This window comes from Notamacropus eugenii, chromosome 1, assembly GCF_028372415.1.
Source record: "Notamacropus eugenii isolate mMacEug1 chromosome 1, mMacEug1.pri_v2, whole genome shotgun sequence".
NCBI lineage: Eukaryota > Metazoa > Chordata > Mammalia > Diprotodontia > Macropodidae > Notamacropus > Notamacropus eugenii.
The window spans coordinates 376,612,930-376,631,606 of NC_092872.1; the positions used below are offsets into that span (position 1 = coordinate 376,612,930).

Sequence of the window (18,677 nt, forward strand, 5' to 3'; positions counted from 1 at the left end):
TTTCTTAGCAGAGAGGTAATGGACTAGAAGTGTGCAAATATCAGACATGACTAATGTGCTCACCTGTTTTACATGGCTGTATTTATTTGTTATAATGAAAACTTCCATTTGGGAGCTGAGAGGGAGTAAGCTAATGAGAGGTGACTGGTTTTATATATTTATACGTGTGTGTGTGTGTGTGTGTGTGTGTGAGAGAGAGAGGGAGAGAGAGAGAGAGAGAGAGAGAGAGAGAGAGAGAGAGAGAGAGAGAGAGAGAGAGAGAGAGAGAGAGAGAGAATGCCTTAAAAAATGCCTAATAATCTGTGGTAGTAATCAGGGCTCAAAAATTACTGATGACCCTTTACCTGAACATTATGCTCGGTGCCCTTTATTCACATTCCATTTTCCTTCTGGACAGAACCTCAATAATCTAGGGCAGGATGCCAGTAGCTTTGCCCTAGGGGATGTGTGAGGAATGAGCCCATCTAACATTTAGCCCCCAATTGTGAGAAACATGCTCACCTTAAACAAAGACCAGTACCTGCTGTGAAATCAGGAAAGCTTTTATTAATCATATCCATTCAGGGTAGCCTCCCGAGTAAGGTTATAGGACAACTACAGCACATTCAGAAAAATGGAGCTTCTTATGCTGTTTTCCCGACCTCTGGCTCTCCCATGACACCGTCCCCTGGTCATAGGACTTTATGTTCTCCTCTCCAATAGGATTTTCCTCAAACAGCTCATCGAATCTGCGTAATTTCTGACCTTTACCTGACTGTCCTAGGTCCTGACTGTGGAAACAGAATTTCCTTGTTTCCCACACACGGAAATTTAGAGGGTGCAAAAATTTAACCATGAGTTAATGATGGAGCTGATGGAGCAAAAGAACCACTAAAAAAGGATCCTTGAACTTTCCTACAAATTTCAGCAGCCCAGATCGCTGATGAAGCATCCAGCTCATCCCAGTACATTCCTTTTAACTGCCCTTTCACTGTGGCCCTCATAGTCTGCACCTGGCCCAATGGCCCACCCCAGGCTATTTGCCACTTCTTAATCCCATCCAGATCTTCCCACAGTCTTTCTGTAGAAAATATCAATCTTACCCTCATCAAATGCACAGATTCCTCAGGAATCCAACCCAGTTGTATTGGGATCACAAATACTGCAGACTCACTAGGAAACTTACCCACCCATGTAGTGGGCAAGAAATAAACTCATTACTTGGACTGAAAGAATGCTTGAGTGGTCCAATTCTTTCAAGGCAGATCCACACCCTGTATCCTTGCATTTCCGGTTTTTAGAACCCCTAGACCACAACATTAATAGTAGTTAATTGTCCCTCTCTCTCTCTGACTCAACTGAATTTGCCTTATTTCACTTATTTTCACATCATGAATTACTAAATCAACTCAAGGCCTCAAGTTATGCTGCTTATTTCATCCCATTTTTTGTTACTTGCCCTGATTTCCAAAATTGCTGCCTTTTCCATCAGGTTAGGTTAAACATTTTCCTTTGGGGTTTGTCCAAAGAAGCTTCAGATTTCCAAGTAGACACAGCGTCGACAAATACACTTCTCCACAAGCTCTTAAACAAAATTTCAAACCTGTTGACCATTACTTCTATTTCTAGGTCTCTTTCTGTAAATAATATTTTATGGTTGGTGGGCTCAACAATGTTCTCCACTTTTTACTCAATCTCTTATTCTCTCAACAATTCCAAGAGGAAATCTCATTCCATCTCTAACTAGTTTTTTGGTTCCATCTTTACTTTCTATCTTTATCGTTCAAACCTTGATTTCTTTCCTTTTACTAGAGCACTAGTAATTTTTTTTTTATTTTTGTCCTGACCTTTTCCTTTTCAATTATTTAGATCCTCTCTGCCAGTTTCCCAGTTGGGTTTTCCTGTCATTGTTATTTTTGTTTTTTTCGACTCCAACCATTCTCCTTCCTCTGTCCATAGATGCTAAACTTCACATACACTCTGGATTGTTCTCATTCCTTTTCACATTTATATTTACTTCCTAGATTTTCTATTAATCTTAAACACTAAAATGGAAGCAACATTTCCTGCCTTTTGATTAACCTGTTTAGAATATTGTTAAACCCCTTCCAAGTAGAGCTTTTTTCAAAAACGATTGCCTCTGTGATCACATTGGTCCTATCCCATACATGCTAGAACACTGATGAGTTTAACACTTTCTTCTTTCTTTCTTTTTCTTTCTTCTTTTTCCTTTTTTCTTCCTTCCTTCTTTTTCTCTCTTCCTCTCTCTTTCTCCTTCTTTCTTTTCTCATCCTTCCTTTCTCTTTTTTCTTCCACAAAGATCATCCCTATTCTACATGCTGTTTCTCTTTTCATAAGTGAACTCTCTCTCAATACTGTTTCCTACCATCTTCACTCATTCCCATCTCCTGCCCACTACTTCTAAAAAAATTCACTCCACAGGTAATTTGCTTATTTCCTGACTTGGGCAACAGTTACAAAAAGCACTCAAGATGGCCTTCCCCAGAGCAAGGGAGACACTCACCTTTCTTAACACCTTTTCTCTTTCACATCTTCTAATTTTAGTTCCATGGGCCCACTGCTGGAACAGACCTAAGCAATCATCTAGTTCCCTCACTTTACAGAAGGGGAAACTGAGGCTCAGAAAGGAAAGCAATTTGTCCATGGTCACACAAGTGATGAGACACAGAATCAGGATTTGAACTGGGACCCTTGGTCTCTGAGTGCAAAGCTCTTAGCACTGTACCTCCTCTCCCACTCTCAATTATAGGTGGCCCTGTGTGTTCTTCTTCTCTTACGAACCAGAAAGAGTCTATAACCCTGACGCAGCTTTTTCAAGCACTCTCTGTTCCTGTCTTTGTGCCTAATCCAGGCTGCTGTAAGTAAATTAAGTCTGGCTTGTCCTTTCTCGAGGCTCCATTTCGTTCTGTAAAGTTGCTATTTACATCCTTATGTTCTACATTTAATTATGCTCAGCTACGGGAATATCCTGGAGTAAAGCTAAACGGGCCTCAAGGCCATTCTAAACTAGTTTTCCATTTGCACTTTTGACTCACAACAGTGGTGCCAGTGGAAAAAGGTCTGGGCTTGGAGTCAGGAAACCCGGACTCATTTTCTTTTTAACTGTGTGTCCATGGTAACCTACCCCCTGTAGGCCTCAGTTCCCCATATAAAAAATGGGGCTAATAATAATGGTCATGCCTACTTCATAGAATTGTTGGGAAGAAAAAGCTACATTAACCTTAAATCATTTGAGATTTGTGATTCATTAATTATTCTTTGTCATATTCCTATTTCCCCCAATCCTATTCCTTCTCTTTCCTCTCTGGGAACTGCCTGCTAATCCCTTTGTCTTTAACTTAATAAATTTCATTTGAATTATCTCCTGCTTTCGCCTTTTTGCTGTCAAACTCAGGAACCTCTGCTAAGGCTATTCCACTGGTAGAATTACTATGATAGATAAAGAGCCTGTCCCCTAATTTTTACAAATATATGTATACATTTCCTCCTTCTACTCTCCTTTTTAATCTCTTTTTTGTTCTTCATCATGATGTAAAATATATAAAATTCTTCCTTGGATTTTTAACTTTCTTTCACCAATCCTGCTTCTAGTCTGGTCCGCAAAGCCCTCGTTAAAGGGAGCAAAACCCTGTAAAAGATCCCTCCAGCCTCAACATCAAATGCCCACCATCACCAACTATCAAAAGTCAGGCAAGACTAGTGACTAGCATTTCCCTCCCCTCCCCCCTAGAACCAGCTCTGCTTCCAATCTGGCCCTTTTTTCCCCACCCCTAGTAGCAACCCTTGTGGAGATGTGACTTTGTTGGCATCACAGTCACTGAAGTCTTGGCACTGTCAAATGGTTCAACATCAGAAACAAATATGGTTTCATCAATGGAAATTGTATTTTTTTACTTTTTTAATTTATGGAATAAAACAAGCATTTCCATAATAGTACAATAAAAAAGATGATTGTACATGAAATTGCAAATTTACTATGCACAACTTGCTATTCTTTTCAAACACAGAACAAAATTATCATGTAAATTTCTTTTTTTTCTCCCCTCTTCCCCACCCCCCATGGTTACCATTAGACACAAATAGATATATATGTGTAAAATTATTCTAAACATGCTTCTATATATCAATTCTTTCTCTGGATGCAATCAACATCTTTCTTCAAATGTCCTTTATCAATGGAAATGATATTAAAGAAGATGCATTGCCATCTGCTTCTCTGCCATGCACCAAAGCAGTCTGAGCCTTTCCATCTGACTTGCAGCTGGGACCTCCTATAATGTCTGTCTCCTAATAAAATATTAGCGTCCTGAGATCAGTGATGGATTGATTTTCTCTTCGTGTCTCTGTTTGGCAGGGAACTTTGCACACACTAAGTGCTTAATAAATGCCTTTTTATTCATTCTGCTTTGGTTCTTTTGAGCCCTTCAGTCTAACCTAGGATCCCTTTAGATTTGGAAGAGCTGTTAGAAATTATCTAGTTCTACCATTCCATTTCACTGTGACAACTGATCACAGAGAGATTCAGTGACTTCCCCGGGGTCAAAGAGACAGTAAAGGGCAAAGCCAAGATGTAGACCCACATGCTCTATCCCAGAACCTGTGTTCTTTCCACTAGATCATGTCTGATCAGTACAGAGCTGGAAAGAACCTTAGAGGTCATTGAATCCAACCACCTCATTTTACTGTAAAATAGAGATAATAATAGCACCTACCTCACAGCATTATTATGAGGCTCAACTGAGATAATATTAGCACAGTGCCTGGCATGTAGTAGGTACTTAATAAAGGTCTGTTTCCTTTCATTTTTGTTGTTCAGTGGCTTCAGTCATGTTGGATTCTATGACCCCATCTGGGGTTTTCTTGGCAGAGATACTGGAGAGGTTTGCCATTTGCTTCTCCAGCTCATTTTACAGAAGAAGAAACTGAGGCAAATGGGGTTAAGTGACTTGCCCAGGGTCACACAGCTAGTAAGTGTCCGAGGCCAAATTTGAACTTGGGAAGAAGAGTCTTCTTGACTCCACTTCACCATCTAGCTGCCCTTTCCTTTCTTGTTCTTCCCCTTTTACAGATGAGGAAACTGAGGCACAGAGAAGTTAAGTGACTTTCCCGGGATTACACAGATGAGGCAGGAGTTGAGCCCTGATCTTCCTGACTCAAGGATCAGTGAGCTATCCACTATACCTCCATTGATTAGTGTTTCCTCAGGCATCTTCTGTTCATAGGCTCCACACAGGCCACACAAAACATTGTTCCTACATTGTCCTTACTGCACCTGAAAGTTGAAAGTATGGCATGCCTGATCCAGTCCACTGCCAAGTCCTATATTCCTTGAAGGGAGGGATCCCATCTCATTCAGCTTTGCACCTATCCTAAGGCCTAGCACAGCGCTTTATACATATAAGACACATAGTACATATGTTGAATAAATTAAAACCTCGGGTTCTAACTGCAATACTTACAGGACTTTCCATTCTATTTAAAATAAACTCTTCTCATACCCCAGGAGAAGCTAAAAGATCTCTGGCCTGCAGTTTACCCTTCTGAAACAAGCTTGTCACTGTTCTACAGCATCTTCTCATAAGTTTCTATTATCTGGCCCCATTAAAATGGTATTTTAATTGCTTTTTAGGCACTCAGGGTTAACAGTTTCATTTCTATACAAATTGGAGGTTTTAACTAGTACCTACTGGGGGTGGGAGCTTCTACAAAATTTTTCCAAAAATGTTGAACATAGCTTTCCTGGAACTTGATTCAAAAGATAGCATACATGTTTGCCTCAAGGAGAAAATACAAGCATTGAAGAGCCTCCATAATCTGGCTCTAACCAACCTTCCCAGATTTACCTTTCATTTCTCTCCTTCAGAGTTTCACTCAAACTGAGTGCTGTCCAATCTCATTCTACCCTTTCCTACCTCTGTTCATTTGCATAGAGCAGGGGTGAGGAACCTACGGCCTCAAGGCCACATGTGGTCTTCCAGGTCCTTGGGTGCAGCCTTTTGACTGAGTCTAAGTTTTATAGAACAATTCCTTTTGGTAAGGGGATTTGTTCTATGAAGTTTGGATTCGGTCAAAGGGCTTCACTTGAGGACCTAGGAAGCCACATGAGGCCTTAAGGATGCAGGTTCCCCACCCCTGGCATAGGCCACCCTGTCCCCATGTCTAGAACAGCTTCCTATCTCCTCTCTGCCTATTAAAACTTATTTGTTCTCTCAAAGCTCAGTAAAGTACCACTGGCTCCATGGAGTCCTCCCTTATCCCCCAGATGATAGCATTCCCTCCCTCTTCCAGTTTCTGTAGAGCCTTTTATCTGGCTCTCTCTTTTGTCCCCAGAACACCCTACCTTGTACCACACTTATTTACACATGTCTTGTGTCTCCATATTAGGTATTAAGCTTGTTGAGAGTAAGGTCTGTGCTGTTTTTCATCTTTATATCTCCAACATCCAGCACTGTACTTTATGCCTTGTAGGTTCTTATTAATGTTTGCTGAAAAAGGAAAGCTTTGACTAGATGGCTGTTCATTAATCCATTTGAATTTGCTTTGTTAAATAGTAAGGGTTTGTGCCATATTTCATTCATACTTTAGATGTTTATTTCATTATTTTCATTAATGGTTGTTAACTTTATTATTTAATATTTCAATGTCATTAAATTGGATTGCATTGAAATACACTGATGACCTACAGGGGAATTACAACTCCCTTATTCTTGCTGTTTGAATATTGAAAGATGGATAGATAGATAGACAGACAGACAGACAGAGAGACAGACAGAGAGACAGACAGACAGACAGATAGATAGATAGATAGATAGATAGATAGATAGATAGATAGATAGATAGATATGTATGTTCCAAGGACTCAAGTTATGGACACTGTTCCTATCACAGTGTCTCTAGGAAGATTTCTGTTTATATCCCTTGTATACTAGATTCTCATAACAAGTCTCCTCTTGAATGGAGGCTTATCGAATCTCTAACCTCATATCCTTATTCATTCATTGTGTTGCTCTACCCCACTCATATCCAGTTCACTAGTAAGTCAAAACATCACCCTCATGATGTCTTTGTTCTTCTTTGAGAATGAAGGATGAACAAGACATTCATTCAACAAACATCTGTGAAGTGTCTACAATTTGCAAGGTACTAGATGTGAGGAAAACAGTCCCTGATCTCAAGGAACTTTCATCCTGTGGAGGATTCTACTATGTGTATAACCTACTTGACCACAATTAGAACAGATCAAATAGGGCAATCAATTAAACCAGATGAACAACTGTACCCACAACCCCATGGTTCCATGCAATCACATAGACAAGGTTCTAGGAAATATCTCAATTTCCTAGAAATCTTCCAGGAATAGTCTGGTTCAGCTGATAAGAAAGCTATGCCCCATTTTCTCTGTTTCTCCCTGAGATAAAATACCATGTAGTACACACCCACAGGCAGTAAATGCTGTTCTTTTGTGTTGGGCTCTCTGTTCTTGGGGAGCTGTACTCATTGTCTCAAGAGAGCATTATTTATACAGATTAACTACAGAAAGCATTACAAGAAGAAGCAGCTATAAGATCATTGACTCTGAGAAGCATCGCAGGCAGTAAGTTGGATATTGTAAACATTACTTACAGAAACATCAGCGGAGAGGGAGAAAACGCACCACCTCTAGGGACCATTAATTTGAGGGAATATTGCCAACCACAGCATTACTTTAAAAAAAAAACACTGGTTACGCCCCTCAAATACATCCTGTCACTCGAAATCAAATCCTGGAAGAAATCATGCACAGGAAAAGCTTGAAAAGAGATACATGAGACCTTATCTGATGGTGGCCTGAAGGTGAAGGAGCCTGGAGTCTTTCCTTAAATAGATCGATCACTCATTGGTCCCTGTGCAGACTCAGCCGGTCAAAGGCTTCAGAGAGACACTGCAAAATTTGTATTTCAAGAGTTTTGATGCCATTAAATAAATAGGCCTTTATGAGCCCAAAGATTCACCTCATACCTTAGCCCTCTCCCATTTACAGGAAAGTATAGGACTTTTAATTCCACTAGCTTCACTCTGAAAATGTTGAGTGACGCACCATGACATCAAAAGGCATGGGCATATGAACTCGGGGCCATGCTCATATCTGTCTAAGCCATATCCCTGAGAAAGTTCACCAAAGGGAGTATCTTACACAGAAGTAAACCCCTGGGGATGGGGTGGGGGGGACTAGGAAACATGGAACTATAAATTATGGGCCCCCCTCCTGTCACTATGAAAAACAGTCATTGGTGAAAATGATCTTTGTGGTGACAATGTCGTTAGATGCTCCTTAAATGTGCATCCTCCCAGCATCACTTGTTCTTTGTAGAAGCAGTAAGATTCGAGTGTGATTAAGAAAGCCAGCCATGTATTGACATTTCCCTTTCTACAATCTGTTCACTATTAGGGAATGTCTATGATTTTGGAAAGAAATGTGGATAAATGTTCAATTTGCATTTAGAACTGCTTTTTTAGGTACTTGGTGTAAGTAATTATAAACAAAGAAAATTTGCGTGGTCTTTGTATGAATGTTTTTGGTGAGTCTTGAAAGTATGAGCTCTTTGAGAAGAAGCACTAGGTTATCACCAGGGTCATGACCAGCTATTCCTGCATCATTCAGAAGACCAGTCTCCTGGATACAAGCCAGATGATAAGGATCTTTTTCTAGCTCTAGAGGCACTAAGGCATCATGACAGAGTAGTGGATTTGGGAGTCAGGAAGACATGAATTCAAATGCTGCCATGTATGACCATGAGCAAGGAAAGAGAGTTGGGTTTGGAATGAGAAAATCTAGGTTCAAATCCTGGCTTTCCCACAAGCTGGCTGAGTGACCTGAACAACCCACTTAACTTCTGAACTTCGGCTTCCTCATCTGTTAAATAAGAGAATTAGACTAGATGACCCGTAAGGTCGTTTCAGGTTCTAAGTCTGTGATCTTGTGAACCAAACTCACTTAACCTCTCTGAATCTCAATCTCCTCATGTGTAAAATCAAGGTGTTGAAGTAGACGATGACCTTTTAGCTTCAAGTCTGTGATTCTATAATCCCAAATCCCTTAATCTCTCTGAGCCCAGTTTTCTCATCTGTAAAATGGATATAATAACGCCTACCTTGGTGTGTTGTCATGAAACTGATGGTCCTCTTTGAAAATGAAGGACAAACAACAACATGAAGCTCAACTAAGATAATAGATGTAAAGTGTTATGTGTCTGTCAATTGTTACTATTTACAGATCCACAATACGCCCAAGGCTTTTAGTGATTTGACTCCTCTAGGGTTCACTTATTTTTATCCTATGCTAACTTCCTTTTCTGATGACATTAGTTGCTCAGGGTAATGCCATAGACAAAATATCTGGATTTCAGCAAGATATTTGACAAAATCTCTTATGACAGAATACTAAGAAATTGAGTTGAGTGAGAATATTCATGTGGTTTGCTGAAAACTGAATCCAAAGAACATTGATTAAGGGACTGTCAGCCTGGAAAGGAGATCTTTAATAGGCGACACATACATACATATATATGTATGTATATGTGTGTATATATATATGTATATATACATATATATATATATTCCGCACATACACAGGCTGTGTTCTTAGCTTTATACTGTGTAACATTTTTATTGATGATGGAGAAAAACATAGATAGTGAGTTTATTGACTTTGCTGATGACATAAGGTTGAGAGGGGATAACTAATGCACTGGAGAACAGAATCACAAGTGAAAATACCTGGATAGATTGATGTTATGGCCTGAAAGGAACAGAGTGAAACTTAATAGGAATCAATGTAAAGTCCTGTACGTGGGGGGAAAACTACAAAAAATACAGTTTAGGGGAGACCTGGTTCAAACATCATTTTGGGCGGAAAAATCATAGAGGATTTACCTTACAATGAGTCATAGTGATGTAGCTGTAAAAAATTCTAATTCCATTTTAAGCAGCATTAATAAAATATCCATGAGAAGGAAGGTGATGGCTCTTCTGCTATGCTCTGTCCTGGTCAGAATACTTTAAGAGACCTGTGTGTAGTGTTGTACACCACATCCTAATGGGGGTATTTATCAATTATAATACATCCAGAAGAAGAAGATCAAGATAATGAAGAATTTTGAAGCCATATTCTATGAAGATGCTATGGTGAGATATATCATGAGCAAGAAACGATGCCAGAGATGTGGAGTAGGGGATGTCATTGGAGACATATGCCTGGGGGAAAAAGAGGAGTTGGTTTTGCAGTGAAAGCAAGGGATACATGCTGAGTAGCCCAAGTCTTCCAATGGGATCTACATAATTTTGAGAGATGAAAGGAAGGCCTCCTCCTTGTTGGATGGACCTTGTATGGGAAATTTGTGAGAGGCCATAGACAAGTATCAGGCAAGTTGAAGAGGCATGGAAAGACTATCCAAAGCAATGAGAGGAAGGATCTAATAGCCTGTTGAAGTGTTGATGGAACTGGTTAACCTAGGAAAGAGAAGATTGTATTTGCTATCTTCAAATCCCTAAAGAGTCAGTAAAGAGAGATTACATTTGGTTTGTGTACCTTCAGAAAGCAGAACTAAGATCAATGAATAGCAGTAACAAAAAGGGATAGATTCCAAATGAATATAGGGGAAAACTTTTTTTTAACAGAGCTGTCCAACAATAGACGATAGTGAGTTGCCTGTCAATGAATGTTTTTAAAGTAGAGACTGAATATTCATTTGTCAGAGATGTTACAGAAAGGATTTCTTTACTGGGAGGCACACAGGCCCAAGTGACCTCTAAGGTCCCTTGAAACTCTATGAAATTGGAGATAATAATACAGCATTGTCCTGACTGCCAACAACATTGAAGACTGACCTATGAATAATCACAGAGCACTGTATATCTTGCTGATACTCATGTCATATCATTATTTTTCAATTAGTAACCAAAAGTACAGGGTTTGCAAAGAAGGGGGAAGGAAGGAGAATTGTTGCGATTACAAGGAGTACATTTTTCTTTTCTCTAGTTACCATCCATCAGTATTACAGATTGACCATAAAAGTCTGGCTCGCATCAGAGGGGTCGCAGTCAAAGGAATAATGTTAACTATAGTTTACTGACATCATCCACCACATATCTCATTCCTGGCAGTCAGGAAGTGAACATTTTCACTCCTGGCCAAATTAGACCTAAAGAGAAGGAACACCCATTTTCAAGGCTCACTGTTCCATCTAGAAACAACTTGAAACCCTTCCAAACATAAGAGGCTCAATTCCTCCTTTCCTCCCTCCCTAAAGGAAAAAGGAGGGAGGATCCTGGGAAAATCCCAGGATTTTAAGGAGCAGTAGGAGGAGGGGAAAGGTGCTTTGAACTCCTAATATAGATTTACAATCATCAGTTGTGATTTCAAGTACCACTGACATCCTGTTTTTGCAATGACTACTTTGAACAATCCCAACTGTAAATAACCTTTTCCTTGTGTTTTTCTTTTGCATTTTGGCTTCTGTGTAAGCTTGTCATATATGAAACCCAAAGAAAAGGTCCTTGTCCCTCCTACTGGCTAACCATGTATTTTAATGAAAGTGTGGAGTCTTTGCCGGCACTGACTACGATTCCTCTAAGGAGCCAATTTCCATTTCAAGTGATCATTCATAACAATATTAATGCAGAATAATAGATGCAGTTGCTTCTTGCATCCAAAACCTAGACAACAGGAAAGAAAGCTCTGTTGGGCCAGAGGATCTGAATATGTTTGTTTCTTCCTTCTTAAACATCATTTTGAATCCCAAACGCTCTACCTGCGTCCATATTCTCAGGACACCTGCCTACCAACATAATAAACAAGAAACCCATGTCAAGCGAGTTCTCTTCAGTGACTTCAGCCATATAAATTTCTGAAGGGGGTATGCACATATGCATTTACTTGGCTTTGGCAAGTAACCCTTAACAGTGTCTTTATTTTTAAATAACTAAGATGGATCCAGAGAGGTGGTTGTTATCAGTCTCACCCCAGAGTTCAAGACCTGGTCCACAAACACATTTATACCTCAGGCAAACACAATCTGAGTCAAAATGACAGTTAAGACGCTTGAGGTTGGCAGGACAGTTTTGGATGGTGTGTAGTCTACTGTTTTACATATAAAAGTTTCCCAAGTGGGGCGGATGGCTGAGCTGCTAGCTCCAGAAGCACTGGGGTGTGTGTTGGGTTGGAAGGTGAGGAGGAGGGCAACTTCCCTCTCTCACTATGTTATTCCTCCGGACTACAGAGGAGCTCTGTGAATTACTTTTGCTGGGTTCGACCCCAGTGACAGCCCCCCTTGTCTGATGTTGTGCTAGAGATCCCTTTTTGGAATCTGAAGGTGCCTGTCTGGGACGTGTATTTTTGAGTACATGGGGGGGGGGGGGGTAGTGAGGGAGGGAGAGAGAGAGAGAGAGAGAGAGAGAGAGAGAGAGAGAGAGCGAGCAGGAAGAGTGGACTTTGTCTTACGGGCAGAATGAACCCTAGCTAGGTCCTTCCCAGTCCAGCCCTCCACACCCATCCAGAAATGAGGAGATCGCAAGGAGGGCAGGGAGGCAGGGGGAGAAGGATTCTAGTAAGCACAGGCAGGAAGCTCAATTGAGGAGGGTAGCGGGTATTCCCCCTTCCCCTTCCCCACAAACAGACACTACGGACGGAAACTCGAGTTGGGGTCCGGGGAGGAAGGAGAAGGGAGAAGGGGTGTTAGCCAGAAGGAAAACCTCCTCCTTCTCCGAGTCGGGTGCAAAGTGAGCAGAGAAAGTTGCAGCGCTGCCTTGGGCCCCGGGCCGGGCTACGCTGCAGACTGGGCTGGGAGAAGGAGGCAGCGGGGCTGACATGGGGGCACCGCTTTACCTTGTCTTTGGGGTCGAGGTTCTGCAGCACCTCCTTGCCCGAAGCGCTGCGGATCTCCACCCCGCCGAGGGCTGGAGCCGGGGGATCCCGGCAGTCCTCCCGGGCTGGGCTCCTCCGGGGGGTGTCCGGCTCGGCCGCCAGCGGCCGGCTCCCCCCGCCGCCCTGGCTGCTCCTCGGGGTCTTGGCCCCTCGCTGCCCGACGCTCAGGGCATCGAAGTCCAGCGTCTTGCTCTCGAAGGCGCCCTCCACGTTGCAGAACATGCCCCCGTACTTCTGCCGGGGGATCTGGTCCGTGGTACCTGGCCTGGCCAGGTAGACCGGCAGATCATCCTCGCGGCTGTTGTCCCAGCCCCTCCTGCCCGATGCCATGGCCGCGCCGGGGACGGCGGGGTTCTACGGGTGGCAGGAGGCACTCTCCGGCCGAGAAGACGGAGAGGGGCAGCGGCCGGCGCGTGCGGGGAGCGAGAGCGACTGGAGCCGAAGTGAGACGAGGTTTATGAGGCTGCGAACCAGAGGTGGCAGTGCAGCCCCGATTTCAGCTCTAGTCCCATGACAAGAGCTAGGACCCAAAAAGAGCCCTGCGCCGCACGCTCGGTCCCCCCTTGCCCCCGAGCTCACGTCTGCCTGGGCTCTGCCTGGCACACACGCAGCGCTGCCACTCGTCTGTGCCCTGCTCTGCTGCCCCTCCCACTCCGGCTGCCCCTCGTAATCCTAGGATTCCCAGCTGGAAGGACCATGGAGCTGGGAGAGAACCTTGTGGGTCATCTAGTCCAAACCCCCACATTTGGCAGATGAGGAAACTGATCCCCAGAAGAGGGAAAGGACTAGCCCAAGGTCACACAGGTAGTGGAGTTGTGTAAAATGACGTCCTTTCAACTCAGAGGATTATTTTTGCCTGTGGCCCCTAGTGAATGCTTAATTAATGATGTTTAATAGCCAGATGACTGCCTAGGCAGGACTCAGATTCAGGTTCAATCCCCTCATTCCACAGACAAGAAAACTAAATAAAGTTCAGGAAGGAAAATGAAATGACTAATCCGAGTTCATATGGATTGTGAGTGTCAAAGTCAACTGATGGTGTTGGAGAGAGCGCTGTGTTTGGAGTCAGAAAGACTTGATTTCAAATCCTGTCTCAGATACTTATAAACTGTGTGACTCTGGGCCGATTCATTTAACCTTTCTGGGTCTCAGTTTCCTAATCTGTAAAAGGGTGGGATTGGAGTCAATGACTTCTAATATGCCCTCTGTCTTGAAATCTGTGATCCCATGATTCAAATCTCCAAACCCACAATTCTTTCTTCTTCATCATAAATTCAACACATATACACATGAGTATACATGTGTAAGCTCTGCCTTACATATGTGAAAGCAGACACACAATCCTATGTTTTGTCTTGTGACCATATATTCCATCTCGTAGACATCGCTATCCATCTGTATATACACTTTGAAGTGTACAGCCCACAATTTTTCTTCCAAATGTGTGCTAACCCTCCGGTTTCATTTCTAGTCCCCTACCCTAGATAACAACTGAAGACAAACACATTTCTTTAATTGCACATACGAAGGCACTATCCATGGGCCTTTATTCATAAAACTGCAGAGTCAGCCTTGGAGAGGAGCTGGTAACAGAGTTTCTATCCCTGTTACTGAAGAAGCCAGGGGACTACTCATGAGGGACATTGTTGATGGGATTCCCGTTCATGTATGAGTTGGATCAGATATTGTTGAAAGTACCTTCCAGCTCTGAGAGTCTGTGCTTTGGGGACTCAGTGTGCAGTTTGTCCTGGTGGCAGAGTAGGATGTTGGCACATTGGGAACTGTGCTGGGTGAAGAGGGTGGAGGCTGACCAGGTCTTGGCAACTGGGAACAAACATGGAACTCCGCATGTTGATGCTTGCCATGTGCAAAGGGAGTACTCAGGGAAGAGGAGGGCAACTGCAAATGATTAAGCTTTATCCAAATTGCATGTGACTTGTTGGCCCTCAGGCTACAGGTAATTTGCCAAGATAACCTTTGGGAAGTTTCCCTCTTGATAAGAGCTTGGCATTGAACCTAGAAGACATTTCATTTCAGAAATTTGTGAAATGAGATGTTCCCTGATATTTCTCTTGGGTTGGGAACAACTGTCCCACAACTAATGCGGCGGGGGGGGGGGAAGGATAGATGAGCAAATTACTTTTAACAAACAAAGATTACATTAGTATGGGTAGAGGGAGAAAGCAGCATAATGGGAAAAGGATTGGATTTAGCTTTCCGGGGATCTGGGTTCAAATCCTGACTTGGCACTTAATCCCTGAATGACATCAGGCTAGCCTTTTATTCTCTTTTGGGCCAAAATTTCTCTAGGCATCCCAACTCCTTTTTTTCTTTGAGATTAAGTTAAGGATTGACATATACTTAAACTTGCTCATCTGTAAAATTAAGAAACTAGATTAATTGTGTTTATTATTAGAAGTCTAGTGGAAAGAACTTAGATCAGGAGCCCCAACTTCTGACTTTCAATCACAGTTTTGTCCCTTAATGTCTGTGTGACCAGAAGCAAATCACTTGACCTGTCTGCCAGACTCTTCTTGAGTGAAAAATACTAACACTTGCTTTACCTACTTCTCAGATTTATTGTCAAGATCATAGGATTTAAATCAGAATGGGACCATGGACATCCAACACTCATTTTATAGATGGGGAAACTGAGTCCCAGACAGGCAAAGAGACCAAGAGAAAATAAAATCCTAGCTGTGAAAGAATGAAAGCTCTATCTAAGGGTTATTACTGAAATCACTTTAAACTCTCACATTGGTTCATTTTGTCCAAGTCAATCAATCTTCCTGGAAGATATGCCACCAAAGTGGGAAAGGGTTTGTTCAGTGCAAATGTGACCTCTAAACCATAAAACTGACTTCTTCAGAATCAGGGGCCTCTCTCCACAATGGGGTCAATTTATGAAATCTGTGTGATTCAGTGTCTGATGATGACAAGTCCCACAGGAGCAGAGAGGTCTGAATATTGTTAATCAGACCTATCAACAGCTCCACAGTCAGCCAGGGAAATCTATGTTGAAACAAATGGTGTGAGATTACTATGGACAGAAAAAAACCAAATGCACATCTTTTCACAAAGGTTGGTGTCAGATTTGTTACATGCAAAACCCAGTTTGTATCCCATGTGACTGTGCAGCGAGCCGAGTCTCTCCATATTAAGATGACTTGAGACATGTGCCTGCAGTGTATTGGATTAAAGCTCTGAGGATGCTTTTTGCCAAGGTCTCTCACTTTGCATACAGCTCAGCTGAGTGTAGTTGCTCCCTCAAGAATAAGCACAGGCATGCATCAAGCCATCCTCATTCTGAGGTAGTTGTATAGAGGATTTGCCTTGCAGAAATAAATTGAGCTACACATGCTTATAAAACTAAAAACCGAGGAGGACAAAAACTCCAACAGACTTTGAGGTCAAAATATGAAGCAAGACAAGAAATCCCCCAAGTAATCTAGGCTGAGTAAACAGCTAATTTGGATCAATCTGACACCATCCATTTTCCCTAAAGCAAGGGTTGGATACCTTCCTCCCCTCACCTGAGAGGTGAGGGTCTACTTGGACAGAATGTTACATCCAGTTTCAGACTCATTCTTTGCATTGGTTGTTTTTGCTGCATTCTTTTTCTTTTTTTAACAACTCACAGTTGTGTGCTATTTAACAAACTCAAAAAAAGTGCACAAGACACACTTTTAAAGTTTAGTCTTCGTTATTAACATTTTCTGCATCCTTTTAAGTCTAGACAATCAACAAAACAACCAATCAATGATCAATCAATTTGTGGGATTACAGTCAATTTCTGAGGTATAGACACTGACAGAAAATTTAACAGTTGGCTTTCTAGAGCCCAATAGGGGCTGGCCCTAGTTATACATCCCTAACAAGAGAAGGCTCAATTGAATGTGGGGGACAGAAAGAAAGGGACAGATGTATCTCCAGGAATACTATGGTGAACAGAGAGAAAGAGACAGAAACAGAGAGAGTAAGGAAGAAAACACTTTTTAAAATTAAAGCAATAAGGTCTGAATCATCTTATCATAACCTCTACTCTCTACCTCATTTTGCTATTATTGACACAGAGATGGGGGGAACTTGAAGCTTGGCTTTGCAAGGTCGGTGTTTATTGCCCAAAGTTAGTTTTTAAATGCTCATTAAATCTCACAAAGTGTTTGACAATGAGTTCAGTTCCACTATACTTGGAAGGGTCTATAAATTCAATTCTGCAGGGTTAGGTGGAGCCAGTCACCTCTCTCACAAAATGAACCTAAGTTTTTGAGAATAAGGTATACATGAGAGATGTGGAAAAAATGAGAACAATATTTTATAGTTGATGTACTGTCAGAAATCATAGAAAGTGATTTCTAAATGTGGCAATAGTGTCAATTCTATAAAAACACATTTACGATGCCTCTCCCTCTCTACTTTGCAAAAGTTGGGGATTATGGGTATGGAACACAGCATATGTTTCATATGCCAAACTGAGTTGATGTTTTAGTTATTTCTGCTAATCTGTTTTTCCCCTGTGTCTTTAAAATTATTTATTTCAAGGGATGGCTCACTAGGGAAAGGAAGGAGGAGGGACATATTTGAAAATTAAAGTGATGTAATTCTAAAATATATCAATTAAGAATTATAATTATGTTTATAAAGCATATTTGCACTTATGGAGGATTTGACAATAACAAACATCTGTTAAGTGTCTATATGTATAAGGCATCATGCTAGGTACTGGGAACGATAATCGTCATCACTGATATAGTGCCTACTATGTTCTAGGCATTATCTAAGTGCTTTACAAATATTGTCTCATTTGATCTTTACAGCGTCTTTAGGAGACAGCATTATTATCCCCCTTTTGTAGCTGAAGAAACTGAGGCAAACTAACTGACTTTTCCAAGGTCACAGCTACTTAAGTGTCTAAGGTCATAGTTGAACTCAGGCCTTCTAGACCCCAAGTCCAGTGCTCTATCCACTGCAAACCCTGGCTGCCAAATAAAGCCAAAACAGTCTTTGCCCTCAGGAAGCCTACATTCTATTGGGGGCTTACTACATGTACAAAGATAATTCAACACCAAGTACGTTACAGAATCATATAAATAATCAGAAAACTGCCTTTTGGCTCTTGAGCTGTCTCAAAAGAAGTAAAGAATGCACCAAATTGCCAATGGCGTAATAGAATCACTTGGTTTCCTACAGGCTTGGAATTTTCTCCCGCCTAATCTCTGCCTCCCGGCTTCCTTCAAGTTCTAGTACAAATCCTACCTTCTACAAGACGCCTGTCCCAATCCCTCTTAAGTCTGTGCCTTCCCTCTGTTGATTAGCTCCAAGTTATCCTGTCTGTAGCTTGTTTATACACAGCTGTTAGCATGTTGTCTCCTCTGTTAGATTATAAGAGTTATCTTTAACCTTTGTTCTGTATCCCCATCAGTTAGTACAGTTCCTGACGCATAGTAGGTCCTTAATAAATGTTTATTGACTGACTGACATATCTGAAGAAAGTCAGATTGGTCTCTCAACATCATCCAGGAGCTTTCTTCTGAAAAGAAACTAAACAGTTGTTGGAATAAGGAAGGATAAGCATGAAGGAGGGGGGAGAGACAGGGACTTAGAAATGTCCTTGAGGTAAATCCCTTTCCACAAAAGGATTAGTTAATAAGACAAGACATTACCACCTACATGGAGGTGAGCTTCTCTCCTCCCCCCCTTCATTTTTTGTGTATTAGACATCACACGCATTTTGCTTTCTTTTATGTGGCAGCCCTCAAATGTTATGGCTCCAATT

General features: G+C 41.7%; 1 protein-coding gene across 1 annotated transcript in view; it reads right to left on the minus strand.

Moving 5' to 3' along the window:
• DPYSL3 (dihydropyrimidinase like 3) overlaps positions 1-13,347 on the minus strand; it is a 142,306-nt gene extending 128,959 nt beyond the window's left edge. The window contains exon 1 of the mRNA XM_072630671.1: positions 12,863-13,347. Within this exon, the coding sequence (XP_072486772.1) occupies positions 12,863-13,231 (369 nt within the window). The 5' untranslated portion in view covers positions 13,232-13,347. The remainder of the gene's footprint in view (positions 1-12,862) is intronic.
• Between the last annotated feature and the right edge of the window lie 5,330 nt (positions 13,348-18,677).